This window comes from Ciconia boyciana, chromosome 10 (genome assembly GCF_034638445.1).
Source record: "Ciconia boyciana chromosome 10, ASM3463844v1, whole genome shotgun sequence".
NCBI lineage: Eukaryota > Metazoa > Chordata > Aves > Ciconiiformes > Ciconiidae > Ciconia > Ciconia boyciana.
Genome location: NC_132943.1, coordinates 29,829,743 through 29,852,614, shown reverse-complemented (window position 1 = coordinate 29,852,614; position 22,872 = coordinate 29,829,743). Strand labels below are relative to the sequence as shown.

The following is a 22,872-nucleotide window of genomic DNA, read 5'->3' as shown; positions in this document are numbered from 1 at the left end:
GAGGACAGGGACAAGACAAGGGCAGGAAACCATGAACTAATACTAGAATGCTGGGGAGAAGAAAGCTACTCTTTGAGGAAATACTACCTCTGTATTTCTTTCTACCTATTTCTTTCTCTTATTTTTTTTAATAGTGCTGTCCTTTACAGTAGTATTCATGGATGCTCCACTGAGAATAGGATGGCAAATGGGTGGTTTTTACCTGGATTCCTCTATACTCCTGGGCAGTCAGCCATGAGAACAAAAGAAATCACTCATTTCCATTAGTGGCTGGCAATGAGACTGCATCCCCTTCTTCTGGTTTAGACTTCACTGTAGCAATCTAGTCATTTGTGACTGCCAGGGCTTAATTACTGCAGTAACATGAAACTGCAAAACTTACAAAACCTAAGTATAAAAGGCAGCAGCCGATTGCTGGACTGCAGGCGCACCCAAGGGTGTGCTGGCCCAGAGCTCTGCTCCTGCCAGGGTGGAAACCCTCTGGAGACGTGGGAACGGCATGGCCCGCGGGCAGCAGCGCCCGTGCGGGTCAGGAAGCAGGCACAACCCCGCTGGAGTGCAGGCCCTCTCACTTTCCAGCGTCATCTTCTTAGGCACTGAGAGAAATGACACTCTTCACACTGATCTCCAAAAGCTTACTGAAGGTTTGGATGACTTCCTAAATAGCACGTCCCAGCCAGCTAAATACTCAAACCTGTCATAAGAGCTGGAGAGTCATGCTTCCAGCAAGTTAAATGGAGGTTTTGGGAAGAACACTGTGAGATTCATGATCTGATTCAGACAGACCTACTTTTTTAAAAAAACCCACAAACATGCAGGGTGCAGAGGTGTGCAGTACACACACCTCGGGGACATGCCGAGGATGCAGTGGGTTTGAAAAGGAACGGGATAGAAGGAATGCCGAGAACGCTGCTGCATAAAGCAAGGGCACATCTGCATCTGCACTGTTGTGCTCACTTCTGGTCATCCTCACTTGAAAGGAATACCGGTGAAATAAAAAGAATTCTGGGTGATGGAAGTTACTTCACTGGGAAATTTCCATTTTATAAAGACTGAAAAAATGAAGTTGATTAGCTTGAAGGGAAAACGAATAAAAGAAGACACGATACAGGAATACGAAAATTGCTGTAGAGATTTACACTGGGCACCAACTGCTAATTTATTCTTGTAATTCACAAGGAAGTACACAACAAAATTGAAGTTTAAAATAGATAAAAAAGAGTGTGCATAATTAAACTATGCCTAACTAACCTGCAAAAATCATTGCTAAAAACATGACAGGAGACATGAGTGTTGGAGGACTACAAAAGAAGATGGCTATTTACCCAGGAGAGTAAGAATAGCCATGGTCAGTCAGGAATACCTACTGGACACACTGCTGGAAAGCAGGCTTCTCTTAGAAAAGCCAGTTACTGCACAGAATGAATTTCCAAAACGATGGCTGACACAAATATAATTTGAAGGCAGTAACTAAACTACAGACACATCCTTTGGTTTAGAAACCACGTACATGAAAAGTGCCTACAAACATCCAACAATGTCTTGTGAGACAGCCTTTATATACTGGTTTCCAAAAGTAAGATATTCTTTGTATTTTCATCTGGAATTGGACACAGCATTACATATTTTATCAATCAATCTCTCCAGTGACACCTTTGAATGTAAATAGCTCAGTGGAAAAAGAAACAAAAAGAAACTGTTCACTGATTTCCTAAATGCCAGCACTACTTCCCAAGGAAGAATCTTTTCTTCCTTGTAAATAGCTATTTTTGCTTTGCTTTTACAAATTATCTTGCTTGTAGGTCCAAGAAGTGGACTGGGCAACCCTTCTAAGGTCTTTCCCAGCCCTCTAATTCTAAAGGGGGAATATTTTTCTCTTTTTGTTTTCCTCCCACTGCTTCCCGCTATCTCTTCTAGCATCCTCTTGCTCCCCTTTCTGGCTTGCTAAATCTTACACTCTGCTATAGAACTCCCATGGAAACGGGACTGAAATCTCTGAAATGCTTCCTTTTTGTTATGCCCCACTGGTTTCAGACTAGAATTACTCTTCATTGAGTTGATAAGGATTAAAAATTAAAAAAAGCCCTCAGAGAATTCACTCTCATTTCCACAGCGTTCAGTTAAAGCATAGAGATGCTCTACTGGAATAGGACTGCTAGTCTGACAGTCCTTGCAGCAACAGTGGGACTTCAGTAGCTGTGGCTGCTGTAGTGGAGGCTTTCCCCAGCAGTACTCTGTCAATGCCAGCTAGGATTATATCACTATAAACTCGGTCATTTATGCCCTGCTACGACCTGTTATAACTCTTGCAGAGCCAGCTTCCTCATTGTCATGTTCTCTACCTGTGGATCATGACTCTTGCTGACATGTTCAATGACAGACCTTTTTTTTTAAAATTCAAAAGTCCAAATTAATAGTACAGTTATAAAGATGGCACTAAATCAGCAGCAAAAGGTGACAAGACAAAACTGCAAAATAATCTCTCATGTTGGAGCCGGACAGCAGCTGTGGGCTGATTTCCCTACCCATTGGAGGGAGGGTGAATCAGAGCGCGTGTGTATGAGGCTCAGTGCTGTACCTGGGTAAGGATGCATACTGCCTTTCCATCCCCTCGAAGTGGAGATTGTATGAGCTCCCATCTGGACCTTTTCCAGGCACCTGTGGAGAGGAGAGTAATTAGAGATGAAGATCAATTATGCAGCCCAGCTACTAACAATGCATCTCAAAACGATAAGCAGAGAACACATGATGCTGCAACATGCCAAAATCAACAAAAGAAAGGCAGGGGCTCAAAGAAGCTCCAAATCCCATACATAATCTTATCACTGCTAACAAGAAAGGCTTCTGTATCAAAGAACTGTTTCGAACAGGTACAATCTTCAGAGCCTTTTCCTCGTCTGCGTGCTAGCTGGGATACTCTCTCTCCTTCCCTGGCTGGCCTTCCTCCTAGAATTCAGTAACGTGAGGATGTAATCTAATTAAGTGCACCCCTTCTTGATTCCAGTGGCATAACTACCTGAATCAAAGCTAGCATCTTAGTACCAAGTTTGCTGGTTTTTCTCCACTCGTCTGTTTTGCTAAAGTATAAAACACAATATAAACAGGCTTTGCTTTCATTCTTAACACAAATCCAGAAACTTTCCTTAATGCCACTGCAAAGCTAAGTATCCAGCTGGGAGTTAAGTGCCTTTATCATGCTCTGGTGCCATTTCAAAAGTGAAGCATTAGTGCACTCAGTCAAAATGCCAGCTCGCTACTTGGTTTGTTTTCAAGATGGCAACTGGAGTTGGCTGGAGAGCACAATTCTATCAGGAAGGCTCCAACTGGGGTACAAAACGGTGAACTTCAATGCTTTTAGCACACAGGAGCTCTCCCAATTTCACTCACTCAATGCCTGCTGATGGCCCAAAGTGTTAAGAGCCTTGTTAAAATGGAGCTATTAGTCTTTTCCTCCATAAATGCAGGAGGCTCTGCCTGCCTTCAGTGTTTCCTACATTAGTATGTATTCCTATTCGTTGCTGCTAGAATCAGCAGTTTTATAAAGCAATATACTAAGAGGCCATTTAAAACCCCCTTCCCCTTTTACAGATTAATAGCAGAAAGGAAGATTTAATGCCTTTTCAAACATTTTTAACAATTCATTAAAAAGAAAAGAATAAATCACACCAAGCTTTCGGCAAGTGCCTGATTATAAAAAGAGAAAACAAACAAAAATTAACATGCTTTTCACATTCTACAGGTTAGAGTACATTTCTGTCAGTCCTGTAATTTATGCCCAATACGCCATTTTCACTGAAGAGACGTATAAGCTTCTACAATGGGAAAGATTGTGCACTCAGGTGTAGTAAGTCTTATCTACCTTTACATCGCATTTCTGTGTACAATCTCCTGTGAACCCATTACATAAGCCAAGTCCAATGCAAAGAGAGCCACTATCCCTTGGAGCTACTAGGCAAGCTCAGGAATTATTCTAGACAAACAGCATTATGCACCTTGCTGCTCATTGAACATCCAAGATACTCAGAAGTGAAAAAAAATTATTTAGCACAGGCCTCTTGCTAACTCCCCTTCATCTGACTCAAAACAGAAAGAAGTCCTCACGGAACTGATGGCTGCAAGAAATAAGCACCTCTGATTTGAAATGACCCATGCTTTAGCAGTGCCTGACTTTGGACGAGCAAAAAATAGCAACAATTGCCCTACATTTCAAAAAGAGGGCAGTAGGCTAAATGGATCGTTCATTCATTTTTTCCACCAGAAAAAGTGACATGTAGAGAGAATTTATAAAGATAGAGTAACTTGGGCAGAGAGTCACAGCCACGTTGGCTGTTCTTACACCGCTAATTTGATCAGGTTGATAATTTCCCTTAATTCACCAGGTACGCCGGTGAGAGAAGAGCCTCCAGATTTCTGCTGTTTTATGAAGAAGAATGAAGGGAAAAGAAATGACCGTATAATTTGGTTCACTCAGCACAAAAGCCACGTAGTATACTGTCTGCCTGCGTGGCTGTAGATAGGCTGTAGGCTATTAATTATGTGCAGTGGCAAGATGTTTATGGGCTAAAGGATGCGCCTGGTAACTCTGTGCATTCGCAACCCTCTGCAAGTTTCCCCGTGATCACTCTCACACCTAGCAGGAGTAACGGCAGCCAGTCCATGTGCAGTAACGCAAACAGTTTCAGAACTGAGCCAGCACTGAGCAGCGATCCCCAAACTTATACCAGTCACCAGAAAGTAAAAAATATTTACATCGCAAGGCCTTTTTGCAGCCTGAAAACACTCCTTTTCCGATGGTTTCCTACAGACCAAATAGAAGGCGATACCCCCCGCCAGGTCTGTTTGTATATATGATTTGAGAGACAGTTGCCATAGAAACACCCTGGCGGTGGAGACACAATTTTGCTAATTTGGATCCATCGAGCGGCTGAGTCTCCACACCCTATATAAAACCCCCGACGCACTGGAAAAGCATGCTCTGGCTCTGCACGGCTAATTAAAGACTCAGCCATTTCTTCTCCTTTCCCTTCTCCATCTGTCCACGCGACAGTAAAAACGTATCATCGCTCCGCCACCAGCAAAATGGTGCCTGGAATAAAATACTACCCCGACGAAGAGAGAAACTGCGAAAATGGAAACACCTCCCTCGTAAAAGTTATTTCTGTTTCAGAGAGAGTCAAAGCAAAGGGTTCCTTGCTGTCTTTTACAACAAACTAAGCTAAAAATCGGTGTGAAAGGTACTAATTAGCAAGATCAAAATATTCCAGCTTCTCCTCCTTCCCCGAAGCAGGACCTACGCAGCTGGCCCTCAGTACAGGTGCAGAGGTTTTAACCGCATAGTTAATAATCACAAAATATTTAGGTGAGCAAACAATAACCTTAATAAAAAGGATTAAAACCTGGAAGTCCTATCAAAGCCAAATGGACGTTGACCATGAGGTGACCAGCAAGGTGTGGGAGCTGACAGAAGGTGCGTTACTGAGCTGAGTGTGTACTGGAGGCGGCTGGAAGAGCTTTGGAGACCAACAACCCAATCAGTAAAGAGAGAACACGACAGCAGATGAAATACACGTTTCACAAATGTATGGTAATGAACAACAGAAAGAATGATCCAAAACACGCTCCCTTATTTTTAGGGTTTAAATTAACGACATCAACTTAAATAAGAGCCATCATTATGAAGAGATCATCTCTTAGTCTAGAGCAGCCTCAACTAACAAGCAAAACATGAATATGCAAAAATAACGGGGTAGAGATAAACACAGAAACAGCCATCATCCCATCAGTGCAATTAAAAGAGCAGCATGCTTAAACTGAGGAAAGGAAATGCTATCTTTATCAAAAAACCAACAAACAATTCATGAAACTTAAGTGTTGCAAAGTATCGGTATGGCCAAGCCCTTTGTAGAATGGAAAATTAATGAACTGCATACACATATGAACCAAAACAACTAGCATTCAGGTCAGCAGAAGACAGTAAAGCCTTTGACGGGTTGAAGAGAGGTAAACCCTCGAAGAGTCAGCCGTTCCCTGGAAGGGAGAGCAGGTTATTCTCCTGATCACCCCTTTGGGAATCCCGGTGAATTCTCTGAAGCACGTAGCAGTGGCCACACTTGGAGACAAGGTACCAGACAAATGGGCAAGACATCACATCCATATAACTCAATGCCTTCATGGTCAGGATTTTCTGTGTGCCAGAAAGGCATTTTTTCTACACAGCTAGTAACATTTTTGTTGTTTGAGTCTGTCTTTTTTTTTTTTTTTTTTAAACCAATAATTTCCATTAGCAAACAAGATTTCTGTGATAGAAATATGTCACTTCAGAAAAAACCCTATGACACCTCTGCATCTTCAATTAAACCCCTGCCAGTCTGCAGCAGCAGAACCAGGCTGGGGGATGTACAGACTGGAGAGCGGTGTGGGCACTGTGTGCTGCTGTCCTTTCTCCACATCACAGCCCTCAGCAGGGGACCAACATGAAGGGCCGAAAGGCAGAGAAGAACAAGCACAGGCTGAGGCTCCCTCCACTTCCCTAGACAAATGGAACCCACATTTGTTTCAAGACAGAAAACTGTAGAAAGATTCATAGTTTCATGTTTCACATGCAGATCCAAAACAGACAGAAAGGGAAAGCAGCTGTAAAGAAAAAGAGAAAACAAAAGCTGTGCAGGTGTCGGTGCAAGCCATGTCCCTGGTAAATAGAGTAACTGCAGGGCACTTCGAGGAGTTTTCCAATACATGGAAGTGATAAGCTAGCAGCAAATCTCTCTAACCTGCCAATTCTCCCTAGGAAAACTTCCCAGTAAAAAAATAAAGAAGGTGATGTGAACATGCACATGTAGATCAAGCCAGAAACAAATATCTTAGAGCATTCAAATATTTGCAAATAAATTACAAGGCACAAGGAGAGTATACCTGCAGGCAGGTATCTTGAAATAAGTCTAAGATTTCCCTACAGGAAAATTCTGGGGCTGCAGAATAACAATTCTTTAAGAGCAGAGAAAGGATTTACTTCATCCTAAAGCTTGAGACGACCTTGAAAACTGTGCAGAAAAGTGCAAGAGGCCGTGTTTTTTTCCGGGAGACACTGCATTTCATTCCTCCTCACCTGCCTTACCCTGCCTTCCTCCTGGAGCATTTGTTAAAGGCCAAAAGACTAGCTGCTAGCAGGAAAGCCTCTCTTGCCCCTTTCACATGGATCAAGGAGTTTGGGGTTGGACACCTGTTGCGGTATGAACAATAACAACTATAGTGATCTTTTTTGAAGTTTAAGCTTCACGAAGCCAGAATCAACCTTTTCTTGTGCATTCACACACAGCTCAAGGTGAGAGCTATCACACTGCAAACGGAAGCCAGCAGCAACTCCTTGCCCTAGCAGTGGAGACACATTCAGCCAGACAGTGTGTTTTTGCCTGGGGCTCTACCTCCTCTCACAAATTCCCACCTGAACTACCCGACCTCCCTGCTCCAAGTCCGTCCCGAGTGAAGTTGGCAGGCTGAAGACCTTGGGTACTGCTCATAAGGAAGAGAATGATGCAGAGCCATTTTCAGGGTGCCTGTCTCAGAAAGCCGCAGCCACTGTTCCCTCTCCTGCACGTATTTTATTTAGACCTGCATATAGAAAATTTTTGATCATGTTTGCAGAGATCAGTTTGTTAAAAAAATTGTTTAAAGCTTCTTGACTAGCTATAGAAAAACCACAGCTCAGAGTCAGAAGTTTCACACTCTTAAAAAGGAATAACATACAGTGGGCGTTGCATTCAGGCTTATTCATTTTTCACTGATATGCTAAACATCTCCTTTGCCCTTTTAATTTTTTCTTTTTAACCCTTTGTTTTCCCCACTTCTGAACAATAAGCCTCTCCCAAACATTTCAACTATCATTAAGATCAGAAAGAAAATGAGGAGTATGTGCTGCCCACTAGATAAGTAGCAATAACATAACTTCATCAAGGCTGATGTGATTTTAGCTACACGTTTGTGAACCCGGTGCAAAACACTGCTGACTCCACTTGAGTCATGCCTGACGTCCTCAAAATTACGGGAGATCAAGAAGAGCTTATGAAGATAGGAGTCCTGGGACTCCTAACTTTTCCACTTATTCAGTGTGTATGCTCAGGAAAGTCACATGAGCTTGTGCATTGTGGTTTTCTCCCCATAAAAAATGGTGTGATACTACCGTTGTGGTTTATACGACTGACATGCACTAAAAGACAGGAGCCATCCCAGGAAGGCTGCAGAGTGAGGCACGTGCTCTGCCATCACCCAAGTGCTTTGAAAATGCCACCCAGTTCTGCTTTTTCCCTGGCAGTCTGTGTATAAACATGGCACATAGTACTGCTGCATTGCTTAGTACATTTTTCAATAGTCTTGTGATCATCTGTTAAAGGACTTGATTCAGATGCTGGTTTGACCTCTGTTCTCAAAGCTCTTCTTTTGTCTGTGAGCGTTTCTAATCACATGGGTTGAGATTCAGCATGCCAAAAAGAGCTGTGGTATAACGGAATTTGCCCTTTAACCTTCAGGTCTCCCCTCTGCTGAGACACAGTTGGTTTTTGTTTTCAATTAAGTGAAAACTGAAGAAAAACTGAGAGAGGTAAAAGTGGATTTGTTCCCCACCCTGGTCGCAATGTTTCACACACAGGTGAAGCACCAAAACTCACCATTTTATTTTTTGCGTTTCAACAGTCTGCCAGGTTCTAGGGACTGCAAGTGAAATTTAAGAGCATTTGACTCACTCACGCCTCCTTTAGCTGTTAAAACAGAGGTGGGTTATGTAAGGCAGTGAACTGGATGTTCCATGTGAAATGGAGGAAGTTGACTGAAGCGGTCTTAATTCCTTACTGCTGCGATATCCTAATTATCCCACCCTCCAAGACCTTCAGCATTTCCACAGAAAACATGTTTTCCTCCATTCAGCTTTTTTATGTTTTGCATCAAAAGGTAAAAATTAAAAATTCTACCAGTGTCCACAATTCAAAAGAATTTTCCTCGTGTTTTCCTTACATACACAAAAAGGGATGTATTTTGCTTTCCTGGTTTTGCAATGAAAGTTGAAACAGTGATTTTGCGTTATTATAACACTCATCATTTCTCCCTCTAATTTGGATGGTTTTTAATAAAGCTCCATTGATTTCACTGAAAGAAATCCCTCCTGGCAAAAGCAGAACACACACGCTGATTGCTAAATATGCAGCAATTATCATATTCAGCAGCGCACTTTAATATCTTATTTATAGATGTATCTATCTATAATTTGCTTTAATTAAGTTGCATTGATTTTAATGACAGAAGCAGTCCTCAAAGAAGAGTCTAATGTTATATGAGCCCATCGGTACTGCTTTACCATTGTTTGGATATAAGACGGCACCTTTAATATTTCTTTTTGATATTCTTAGTGGTGCTTTTCTATGCTAAGTGGCTGCAATGGCAAACCAAGATGATGTTCCAGGGGAACGCTCAAAACCACCTCCACCACTGGAGAGAGAGCACTTTCAACTTCCCTCTTACAAACGTGCTCGTTGGACAGTTTTCCAGAATAAGGAAGGAAGCAGTATCTTCCCAGCAGGTCCTGAGAAACCTTGCGTTTCTGTTCCCGCTCCGTTTCACAGACATCTTGGGAGTGTAATAGTTAGAGGTTCTCAAATCATGGTCTGATGCCTTCGAAGTTTGTTTTGGGTAGTCTGGCAACTAATTTAAACTTTTTTATTTTCTTATCAACAGAAAATACAGGGTAAATAATTTGGGAAGGTGAATCAACAGATGGCTGTAGGTGCCTGTTCACAGCCCAGTCACAAAGTCATAATCTTGTAGACTCTTCAAGTTTTGTTTTCTGGGCTCAGTCACAGGGAACGTTGAGCCTTCTTTTTGTTAAGCACACGCTCACTTTAAGCATTGTATACTAGTCTGGTTTTGAAATTATTCCAAAGAACACTTGATGCTATTGAGCTGTGACTAAGTTTGTCAAAAAACGTCTTGAAGAGCTAAAGGAAGGTATCACTGCGCTCCTAGTGGAGTCTCACAGCCTTGGTTTCTGCTGGGTGCTACCACATACCTTGGCTCTGATTCAGGTAAGCATGCTAAATACTGATGAGGGTGGTTTGTTTTAATTTCAATAGCATTTGATTCTTCTTGGAGGCATTCCCAAAGCCGACATACACCTGCATCTCTCAGTGGCTGTATCTCCTTTTTGGGTGAAAATACACGGGAAAAACATTTGTATCTCTGTATCCTGAACACGTCTTCACACATTCGAACACAGCATTCTAGTGATGATGATCTCGGCATCTCCATCTCTGAAGTAACCCCGTAAGATATTACTGGTTCTCATCAATTGAGGATCTTTCTCCGAGACTATTGAGGTAGCTTTATAACATTACTTATGCAGATCTTAATGTATCATTCACTGTTAGTGGGTTTTTTTTAAAGTGAAAAATAAGTACTGGCTTTTTAAATCACCGCCTTTGGAATATATCACCACTAATTTTGTAAGAATTGTTCATGTTAAAATGCAAGGGCATGATCTCAAAGGAAAAGCGCCAAAGTAGCTATGCAAGTACATTTTCAGTTTCTGGTCATCATTTTTCATTCACTGATTATTGCTTAAGTGTTGATTAATAGTTATGTTCATGCTGCTAGAATGCATTTCCCTTGGGTGAGAAAAACATCCTTGTCTAAAGGAAAAAAGAGACAGTAATCAAACCATCCTTCCTCTTCCCTGTAAGAAACACAGACGCACACTCCAGAGTCACTGATGATCTTGGTTTTGCTGGTGAGTAGTTTTGAAAAATTTTCACTTAGAAAATCAGCTGTATGCAATCAGAACACTACTTGGTCGGTCAGATTGCTAGGCAATTAAATGCTCCCCTTCTGTCTCTCTCTCTAGACACATACATACACATACATACCCATATATACACGCACACACACAAAGGTACATACTTACAGTCATTGTCCCTTCTCCCTATGCAATGAACACTGATGACGGCAGTGCTCCATGCTGGAATTAAGCAGGGCTAATTATCTCAGGATTTACTTTTCCTCCTACCTCTTGTTCAAGGAGGTGAAACTAATGGTTTAGATTTAGAGAGAGCGGAAAATTCTCTATAAAGGCAATAGACTGAGGGAAATACAAACACAGATGGGAACTTTAAAAGGGAAACAGGCTGTTCCCATAACAGTTTAAAAACATGGCAATTGCCTTAGCTTAGTAGAAAACAAGCTCTCAGCATTTGCTGTATCTTGCAACGCTAAGTAGAGAGAAAATAGCAAAGATGGAGGTGGAGCCAAAACTGCAAAGTGTTTTTACACAGCCCCACAAAGATAATATTCTGCTTTCTGAACCCTAGCTCCACGATCCCCCGATCCCTGGTGCTGGAGGACTATGGTTTCCTGTGACCATGCAAAATGAGATCATTTCCTGGCTTGTGTCCGTCTCTGTGGGTGGCTTCTTTTTCCATTAGTCGTGTAACATGTTTTGGTTAATTCTACCTCTTAATTGTCTTTAATGAGCACCAGATTTGCGACACCCTCACTCACAAACCTATTCTCAGAGTAGAGGCAAACAGAGGCCCTTGAGCTGAGAGCAAAACTTAAAAGCAGCAAAACAAAAAAACCTCAGCACCCATCAGCATTGATTCTTCCCAACTACAAGGGGGCATTTCAGTTGCTCTTCCACTGAATCAGGCCAACGTAATTAATCTCTTCCCAGCCACCAGAGAGAATAACTTCACTTGTCACTAAGATACACTTGTGATGCGATATACAGCATACATAATACATACATGTGAATACATTTCTAAAGCAGCTCTCCTGTAGCTGTTCTACAATACTGTGCACGACTCCTTCCCCCCCATGAAACCAGTCCTCTGCCTTAGCCTGTTTGAAACTAAGCTGCTTCTTGTTCCTCCCAGTCTTGCATTCTTTGCTTCTCTTCTCACTGTAATTAGTTTACAAGACTACTTATCCAGATGATTACTGCTTTTAAATGACAGTCGTCTTTTCTTTTACTCCAGTTTATTGTTGTGTATCATTTTGTCTTGCCATCTGAATACCCAGTTCTCTAAAGCATTTTCTCATTATGTTATCTCCTGATATACGGCATTTTGAAATACTTCATGAGAGACATTGTATGAAGTGAATTGAATTGAATTTTCTCTCAAAGTCAGGGGCTTTCAGCATCTTTCTCTAGCTAAGTCAGCAGAGTTCTTGGCACCAATGCCAGGGTGTAATGGCCATGCTTTGCAGCCCAGCTATGAGCTTGTGTTCTTTTTAGAGAAAATGAAATGACAGTGTCAGTACCTGGAAAGCAAAGAGGGGACCGATCAATATTTCCATTTATGATGAGGATAGCAGAATGAAAATGTTTGGTGTGTTTTTGAGGTTTTTAAAGCACACATTGAGATAGTGCTATTTTGCCATATCTACCTACATCTGGTGTTGGTGCTGAATGTGTACGTGGGGGGTATATGCATGTGTATGTCAGGGAAGGAAAGAGGGAGGGAAGGGGGAAATAGCAGGGCATGGAACTAAATTGCAGAGCAAGTAGTGGAAATAGACAGTGAAAAGCTTCCTGCAGGCAGGCGGCTTCACAGGGGAGAGCAAGCCTTTCATTGTCTATAAAATCATGCTTTGCTGGAGGTCCTCAACAGTGGAAGGGGTAGCGCCTAGAGGCAGTAAATCTCTCACTGTTGTATTATTACATTCTAAACACTTAGCTACTGTACAAACCAGCACACTGCTTCAGGAGAAGAAAAGGAGGAAGAAGGGGAAAAATGAACAAAGGGAAGAAGAGGAAGATAGCAATAAAATTGGGAAACAACCCCCTGCCACAGCTCTCCCCAAGAATACTTCACATCAAAGAAAAACAGCAAAGAGTAAATCGTCACGAAGTTAAAAGTTAACCTCAACTCCTTCCATTGTGATTTGACACCGCTCTGGAACAGTACTCCTAGAATTTGAATGGTTAGTCTATAGCACAGGGTATTAAATCCACCTTAATCCTGTTAAACATAGATGCCACTAAAGAGAGGTGCTCTCTCAATGGCATCATGACAAAGGCTCTCCACGCTGCAAACTCAATATGGTTAACAACAAAAAAATCCAAAACCTGGATTAATACTGAGCAAACAACATCAGCATAAGCAGGCTTAGAGAGAGGAACTGCTTTCCATATGCTATGGCATCAGGTTCCTCCGGATCTTCAGATACCAGTCTGTAAATGTTACAGACATTGTTTCTCCTGCTTGCAACTGCTGTTGGGTGGCGACCTTCCTTGCTTGCTGATACCAATTTAGCAGTTGGTACAGTTTCTCTGTGATTTGGTACTGTCTGTTGTTTGCTGGTACCAGATGGATACCAGATGGGTAACTGTGGGCAATGGTTCCTCTGTGTTCCAGTCCCAAAAATCACTGCCTATAGGGTCAGTCTTGTCAGTTGACTCCTAAATGGCACTTCAAAGCAGCATTCTGAAAAACCTCAACATCTGTTCCTTACTCCTAATGACCTTAAAAAAATGTTGCAGGCACACTTTCCTTTAGCCAGGAGCTGCTGTGCATCTGCAGGAAAAATACAACCTTGCAGATGCTTGCAGCCATCAAACTCACTCCTCGCTAATGGCAGCTCCAGAAGCCATCACCTCAACTCTGAAAGTCAGCACTGAATGTGAAGTATAATCAATATATTCTTTTCTGTGGTAGCTCCACAATGTAGGAGTTCAGAGATATTTCAAGGCACTTTTCAAACAGTACTTTCAGCAGTGAAGTGGAAGAACAAGACAACAAAAAACTGAAAGTGCCTTTGAAAGGCAGCAGGGATACCTGAGGGCCAAATGTAAAGCATGGAGGGAAAGCAAGGAGAGAGAAAGTGATGGAAGAGATCTGTTTTAAGTATTAATTTGTGATTGGCCTTTCAAAGTGTTGACCTAGTTGTCAAACTGTAGACAGGAGCTGAAAGGTCAGGTAATGGTTTTGAATACTGCCTATTGCAGTTCCCTCCTATGTTATTCCATACGACTGCTCTGTTTCTAAGAAAGGGAAGGAAGTTTATTTAGGACAGTACGGGAGCATTTTGGTAAATACTCTATACGTGCTACAGCAGAATGCTGTCTACAGAAAAATATAGCTGACATCAAAGCTTGTTCCCCACCCCCTGTCTTGCTTCATGGAGGAGTTATGATAAACAGGTTATGTGTTCCCTAAGGTTACCATGGAAACTCATTCTTTTCAGGCCGTCATTTGCAAAGGTAAAATTTGCATTAAAATGTGATGGAATTTGATTTTGTGCATGTGTGTGTGAAACTCAAGTGGGGTCATGCTACCACGCAGTATAGCTATTATTTCGAACCCAGGAGCATACGCTTAAGGGAGAGATCTATTAATCCGTGTAAACACCTCAGTGACCAAATTACAGTTTAATTGCTAACCTGACAGGTATCTTCCTAGCAAATTAAGAGAAATACTTTGAAAATTAGCTTCAAATGCAAATGTAAATGTTAATACTGATCCACTGGTGGGTACCACCAGACAGTATTTTGCTAAATTCCCCGATAATAATTCCACAGGAAAGATTGAATTTAGATTGTCAGAATGACTTTGTTTTGATGATGGCAGACCAGGGATGGAAGGCACAGGCATGTATTTCAAATTATAAATTTTTACCTTATCTTGAAGGAATTATGATCAAATTATGAAGTATAGAATACAATTTGATATAACTGTGCTTACTGCAATACCGGAAACTTTTGGATTTCCTCAGAACCCCAATTTGCTCACTTTGTTTTGAGTTATATCATAACTTCAAAGTTGTAATTTCACTCTAGATATCTGCTACTCTGACTTTTCTTGGAATACCTGATGGTGTAAAGCAGACACCCGGTCCAGGCTTCCCCAGGGTCCGTGTTCCTTGAGAGCCACTGCCATTATTTGTTGCCACGTGCAGCACTGGTCTTCCTAACACCAGAGTGCATTATTTGCAATAGTAATTTTGACAATCATCCCTTCCAGCCTATCAAGAAAACAGACAAATGGACTAAACCCAGAAAAATCCTACAACTGGTGACCAGACTGCATTTTAGAAGAGATGCCAGTTATTTGTCCTCTTGCTCAGCTGTATGCATTCACAAAATACATGCTGAATTTGATATACTACTTTATGAAATCTATGCTACTCTGGGACACTGGATTATTCACATATTGTCTGCCTTGAATAGCAGGACCCACCTGGAGGCAGCAGGGCCAGAACTCATATTTCTGCTTGGAAGACAGACATCCCAATATCATCTGGATTACAGTCGATATCTCCTATCATACGGGACTTATGACATACAGCTCAGCTGGAATGGCTCTACTTAATATAGGGCAACATGACACTTAACATAGCAGCCAGGCCATTTGATGAGGAAAAAGCAGCAAAACCACAGTATTTGTTGCTCTTGCTTTCTTACTGTTAATAAATACAGTTGCACAGCAAGTGTCTCAAAAACACTAAAAGAAAAAATCAAATCAAAATCAACCCATCAGATTAGGTTGCACACACTCAGTATTTTATCAGACTCCCTTCTGCATTGGGAAATTCCTGCTTACAAATTCAATTTACTAAACAAAGCAAGAACACTGAAGAAGGTTTAAAAAACCAAATGCAAATAAAAATGAAATTGATTACTAACTTTTGCAGAACTTCTCAAAACTCAGCACATTTGATAGAAGGAATGTGTTCCAGTTGGAGCCCATATTGAGCAAGAAAGAAGGCGCTAGCGCTCCTTTTTCCAAGTGTTCTTTAACAGCCAGAGTTGAGGTTGAAAGTTGAAAAGAGCTGGCCTTGAGCAGAAAAGCCAAACTCATGTACAGCACCAGCCTTACAGCGTAAACGGAGTTGTCTTTTCCCATATTTTGTACTTTATTTTAATGCAGTCTTGATATTAGATTAGCATCTGCACTACAGACCTTAGACTGGGAACTAATAAAGTTATCCGCGCAATCTCTCCATGTCTGAGTCAGTGACTTTCTTTTTCATTTTAAATAATTATAACAATGTCGCCTGTTTGTTGAGAAAAATAGAGCCTTTATATATTCACAGATAATTGCTCATACCCAGCACCCGGTGATACATTCTAATTACTTTTCACACCTTGGCTGTGAAGAAATCTTGAACTTTTTAGTGTTTTTTAACTGCAAGACAACAATGTAGCCAGAGCACTGACACCCTGACTGCTGAAACTGCACCCAGGATGAAATTTAACAAGCAGTTCTACTAATGCATTTTGCAGTGAGGAACTTCAGCAAAACTCAAGAAGACCCAAGACCTCCACCTCAGATCTTGTGCTGCAATAATGAGAAGTGCTGCATAGATATACAATAGAAGAACTCAATCCAGAAATCAAAAGTAATCAAAAGTCCATTATTTCAGTTGGCTTCTGTCACATACTTAACTATAACAAATAAAAGATCTGTACTCTGTAACAGCCTCAATGACATAGTTGTATTGCTTGACCCAGCTTCTTTCAAGCTCGACCCTGTTCTGCACACGCTGGGCAACCGTTGCCGTTTGCCTCACTGAGGTCATTCTGCTTTCCATTATGTTAAATGGACAAATTTTGCAGTCCTTTGTCAAAACTGCTATCTGTTTTAGCGGGACGTTATCCCTAGCAGGCAGAGCTGGACAGTGACCAGCATCTCTAGGAAACAGGGTGCTGTCTGGGACAACAGTAGCTAGGCAACTCTTTGGATCATGGATATTTTTTAGGGAAGAGATTTCTTTTTAATCAGCAACACACTGAACAAGAACATAACCCAGAGAGATTAAGCTGTGAGAATTCAAAAAGAAGTCACCTGTGTCAGCATCTATTTGATAAATGCACCAGATACCTGGTAGTAAAGGCAAAAGCTTGTGCCTAAGAAGGGGTCAAGTTTGAGGCCCAGTTTCAGGCCTGATCTAATAAATACCTAAGTGCATGCTTAGCTTCAGACATGAATTTCAATGGCATTACAGACTTGTCCCATGATTAAAAAATGAGCGTTGTTGTAACTGGGGCCCCTTTCCAGAAGTTGAAGCAGGCCTCTTACCAATGGCCTGAGGAAGAGGAGGTCAATTTTAAAAGGAAACCCACGTTTTTTCCCTCCTTGTAGTCAGACCCATGAGCAGCTGTATTTGATTCTACGGTATGTGGGGCACTGACTTGCTAGGGGTCGGGACCAAGCTGTCACGGAGAAGTACGTATCACTGAGGGTAAGGGAAGGTTCAAAGTGCAAAGTATTAGCTTTAGCAACCCCACAAGCGAAAGCTTGGTGTTAAAATCTCAATCCTCTTCCACCTTCCCTGCGTGATGCTGGCCCGAGATTTTACAGAGTGTGCACACATGCTCAGGGCAAGTGGCCACAGAGTCACCTATGCGTGGAGTGATCAACAAGTAGACAGAAAACTGTTAAAGCCTATCCTGGCAGAAGCTTGCCAAAACCGAAGCAAACTGCAAAGACTCAGTTACCGTGCTACTCAGAACTGCAGTGAAGCCAGATTACAGCCTAGCTCTGAAAAGGCTACTTCTGTGCCCATTCAGCCGTGCCCCAAAGGATAAAAGCTGCAGAGCTGTGGCTTGTCCCTGTGCACAAATGCAGTAACTATTCAGCATACTACATAGCATGGATTACCTGTTCACAAACTCCCCTCATCAATATAATTACCAGTCAGAGGTTTGTTTCTTGCCTTCCTAAACATATTGGCAAATTAGGAAAAATACACACAACAGAAAACCTGTAGGGCCCTTCATATCGTATCAACATGATCTGTGGCAGCTGTCATGATCGCTGTGATGCCCCACTCAAGTTCTCCGTTTGGGCAACATCAGAAGAACCTCTCCTAACTGCAAGGGACACGACTGCTGGCACATGTGTTAATGTGGAACCTCTCAGTGCTGCCAGCCTGCAAGGACGGCCACAGCTCGGCAGCACTGCATGTTTTTATCTGATTTCCTTCAACTACTTGTATGAAGTAAGAGAAATGCTTAGTGTTTGTCCTCCTCAGAATCACCCCCTTGTGCTGAAATACAACAGAAAGCAGCTGTGTGACAATGTACTTTGTGGAATAGATGGCATGATGTATTTCTGGAATTCACATAATATTATAGGGCATAAGCAGCACCAGTGGGCTTTGATAAGATGACATATGGCACCAGAACTGTTTCCCTTGGTAAATAAGAGTGTGTACATAGTGTTAGCATGAAGACATGAGCATTTCAGACTCCCCTCTGGCTCAGATAATCTATGCCAAATTCAACCTTTATGCAAGTAGGAATGACTCCAAACAAGTTATAAGAGTCACTCCTTATTACTAGTATTAATGGAATTGAATTTGGCTCTCCTTGCATGTGCCATTTGGAATAGTTTATTTTTCACATGAGGTTTGGCCGGGATTTCTCCAAAATAATTTCCCCCCAAACCTACCCCCAAAAGCCAGCCTGTAAATTTAAAAATCTTTCTGCTTAGTTTGAACAGCTCTTTAGAATACACCCCAATCTGAAACCTTCATTATACAGAGATAAGTAGTGACCACAAAAAGTTCTTGATTAGTAAATTAATCATACATCCTAATAAAATGTTTTACGTACTCTCTTAATTAATATTTTAATAACATATACAGAAATACTTCCGATCCATAGTTTTCAAAGCAGCTATGCTCTAAGTAAGTTATTGTCTTTTTTTTTTTTTTAAATTCAATGTTTTCTACTAATAGTCTGTGGGCTCAGAAAGTCTGGAATTCACAGCAGTTTCTGCTATATGGTTTCACATAGTACATAAAATTGTCAGCTTCTCCCATTGCGCTAGAAGACAGGAATGTTATTATTCTAGAAGTTGGAATTTTGGTTTATAACCATGGTCCAACACAAACGTCTGTGCGTTTCAGGAACCTAACCTATTTGAAATGCAACATCTTGAACCTGGAATTAATTGATCATGAAAAGTACAAACAGCTCCTTATTCATCCTGAAGCAAGCGTAGAACCCTTTGACACGTTATGGAAAAATAATGCAGTTCTTAACGCTCCTTTTTTTGTCCTGGTTGATTTTTAGGCTTGGATCCCTGCCAGGCACACAATAAAGTACTTGGCCTTTAACACAGACAGGCATGATTCTTCTTTCATCCTCTCAACTGGGAACTGACAAAACTCAGTACATTACAGATTTGTTTCAATCGAAATGTTCACAGCTAGTATCCAGAAACAGGTTTTCTTATATCTTTAGGTTATTTATCAGCTTGCAAATCTGATTTGCAAATAAGAAAATGGCTTTTAGAACCACTTACAGTGGTTTGGTACAGTGAAGCTGATGTGATCACCAACAGGTGAAGAACTATTTGCAATGTGGCCAGTGTTACACGCACCTCTTGAATGTACATTAAAAAAAGATAAGGTTTCAAGGATTTACTGCCACCCTGAAGAAAAGAATTGATGTTTTAAGTAACTGGATTTGTACAAAGTCTGTAAGACAATCCAAGTAAATCCTCAAATAGATGATTAATTCCTCATTATTTAAATGCCCCTAAATACAAGTGCAGATGGTAACTTCATGGCTTTGCCTTGACAGCTCCTTCTCTGCTTCTCATCATCTGTTATTAGTCTGTGACTCTAAAGCCCTGAAAAAGAGTGCCCCATGAAAAAGCCCTCCAACTCCTAGGGAGACCGTGTAAGTTCTTGCAGCTTATTGCTTACATAGCACTCTCAGGTTCTGACTGATACTGCAGTATACGATAATATGACATAAACATACTACGCCTCTCTCTGTAGAGCCAGATTAGGTTTGTATAGGGTATGTTCATGAGCGCTTTTACTATCTGATGTCCCACTAAGACATGAGTATGTATGCACATGCCTAAACTCTGTCTTGTGCTGATACTTCCCAATACACCCTAGCCGTCAGAAAATTTTAGGGTAATCTCACATTACACTGACAACAACAAGCATTCATTTTCCTAGACAATATTTATACTTATAATCAGCCTGTCCTTTGGTTAACTAGCTGAGGTTTCCTTTAAGCCTTGTGATCCACCCTATAGAATCTGGCTTATCATTTATCATAGTTATAAACCTGAAAGGGGGGTGCCAGGGGCAGGGAGGGGTCCAAAGGACGCAAAACTCAACAACAAACCAAAGCACAAAGGAACTGGAAAAGAATTTCAAAGGACCTGGCTCTATAGCACAGACAGTGCCATATATGTGTGTCTGTTTATGGACACACACTAAATTGAATTATTCAGTTACTTAGAAAAAGAAAAAAAACAGACTGTGGGGAAGGGAGAGCAGAATGAAGGCGCAAGAGAGCAAAAAATTCATCCAGCAACAGATGAGAAGACCAGAGGAGAACTGTAAAATGGATGCAGGGGGGAGGAATGGATGATGAGAGAATAGCAGGCCTATTTAAAATGAATTTTTGACCTTATTTTTAAAACATTTATGGATCCCAATTGCCTGTCATGAGATCATTTTCCCTTACAATGCTAGCTTTTCAGCCGGCTCTGCACTTTAACTTGATTTATCCCACTTTAAAAAAAGTAGATTGTTAGAAATACCCCTTCTGTTAGAAATTCTGTCCCATTACAGTGTCAGCTAAAGGCCACTTGTCAATGTCAGCTTTATCAGATAGAAATTTGCCTCATGAGTTTTCAGATACTTTTTTGGAGGACAAGACCCAGGGTCCATTTGATTTGTGGCCGTTGATTTGCGACGGGATAGTGTCTTCTCAAATTATCCTCTGTTATTTCCCAACTTATCTGCACGTTTCATGAGATGGTGGGAAGTGATTACAGCAGCTGCTGTACATTAGAAAGACATCTTACAGGAAAGCTGGCTTAGGTAAAACAGCTGACTGACAAAAGCATAGAAAGAACTAATTGAGTATTAAAAATACATAGGGAGACCCAGCATCTCCTTTCCAGCTGCAGCTTCCCTGGTGCCACAACCTCCTGTGGGAAGGAAGAAAACTTATACCAGAAGGTTTTCCTCCTCCTCAGCTGTCTGTCGACTCTTTAAAGAAAGACCTGACATCCTGAAGATTAGAGTAAGTTTTTATTTATTTACAATTATGCAATTAGTCATCAGCATGTCTCTTCACTGATGAGTAAAGGTGGAAAAAATCAGCTGTTGTTCAATCTGTCTTACCGCAGTACTGCTGAGGGTCAGCAGCCCGAGGTGGGAAAGACTACATTGCTTATAAAATATCTTGAGGACTCTCCTGGCAAGATGCTTTGAGACATTTGTTTTCTTTTTAGTATTTTGATTCTATTTTTGTTTCTTCTTTTCTGTCTGAATGGATTGATGTAACATATGTATTTTAAGGGTAAAACTACATGTCAGAATGGAAATTTCAGCCAGGAGTCAAGAGAGCGCAAGCTGGGGCCACAGTATTTTCCAGACTGAAAGACAGTGCCTATGAAAGCAAGGCTGAACGGATCAATGGATGATATTGTTGCAGTGAAGAGACCAGAAGTCTTTGAAATTTGTAAACCACTTCAACAAGAGGAACTGTTGCAGCAACAAACTTCAGAGTATTAAAGCCCTCAAGGTAAACTCTGATTTTTGAGCAGACTGCCATTCCTCACAACAAAAACATTTAAAAATATACTGCATTGGAAGGACAAAAAGAAACAATCCTGGTGCCACTATTATTAATCAGTTCAAGATTGAGATACTTAAAGCTCCCTTTCAGGTGCTCTGATTAAAGACAACTTGCCTCACAGGAAAAGCAAAGCTTTGGAAATCAGTAATCTCTGGGCATTACAGCTAATAGGAAAGGCTTAAAAAGGATTATCTAGAAGAAACCTTTATGAACCTTAGGAAACTACACTGGACCATAAATCTCAACCTCCTCTGAGGATTAATAAAGCTTTATCAGTTTCAGATAAGAAGTAGAAATCCTCAGGCTGCTGAAGAGGTACCACTGGCCCAGTCTGGGGCCTTTGTCAGGACACTTAACATGCCACACAGTTTCAACAGAAAGACACATTGGATGCATATTCTCATTTTAGTTTACAAAAGCTATTCAGAAGAAGAATGGCAGCTCCATAGATTCCCAAATTTGGGTCATAAAATTTAAGGCAGTAGATTAAAGTTAACTGCTCTAATGAAAGAATTATTTTGCTGAAGGTGACACTTTTGGTAACTGAATCAGAATAATATATACAACAACATTTTTTGGGTTAATGAGCAAATATATATGATAATTTATGTAAAAACACCCCTTTTAACACTATCTTTCTGTGATTGCAATAACGTCTAGTCTCGCACAGGAGTTTTTCGGACGACAACCCCAATCATTGAAGATTTCATTTCAGCATTCACACTGATAGTTTGGAGGACATTAAAACCAACAATGTTAGTTCAAATTTCAGGTGTATTTAGATTCTTAAGATTTTAACATAATTCTGTCTCTTTTTAATCTAAAATTTGAAATTTAGCATAAATTGCATCTTATCAAAGTTACATTTTTGAATGCTGGTTGATTATAATTACTTCTAAAGAGACAGAGTCCAACTCTGAAACCTGCTCGGGTGGAGCTCTTGAGTGCCATAGTTGTGATCCCATAGACTATAGCTGTTGCATTTATTTAACACATTCAAAAATCTGGCACTCTTGATTTAATCTCTGGTTCTACCATAGGTTACTCTTCAGTAGTGGGGTAGATAATATGTCTCTGTGTAGTGTGACTCCTAAATGTAAAATAAATACAGCATGTCTGTAACGGTTCTATAGTGTTGGTAGAATATTTTAAGATCCTTTGATGGGAGAGCAGCAAATTATTCCATTTTTCATTTTATAAAAGTTACTGAGGATGTGTTGTGGCCAGATTGCTACTGCCCAGTGTGCAGAAGGAAGGGCAGGAGCAGACATGTC

General features: G+C 41.0%; 1 protein-coding gene across 3 annotated transcripts in view; it reads right to left on the bottom strand.

The window, feature by feature from the left end:
• PARD3B (par-3 family cell polarity regulator beta) overlaps positions 1-22,872 on the bottom strand; it is a 439,522-nt gene that overhangs the window by 28,391 nt on the left and 388,259 nt on the right. For all 3 annotated transcript variants that reach the window (XR_012044291.1, XM_072874183.1, XM_072874182.1), the window contains one exon: positions 2,579-2,658. Coding sequence is in view for 2 of the 3 variants with exons in the window: in XM_072874183.1 (XP_072730284.1) it covers positions 2,579-2,658 (80 nt within the window). In the remaining variant the exon portion in view is untranslated. The remainder of the gene's footprint in view (positions 1-2,578; positions 2,659-22,872) is intronic.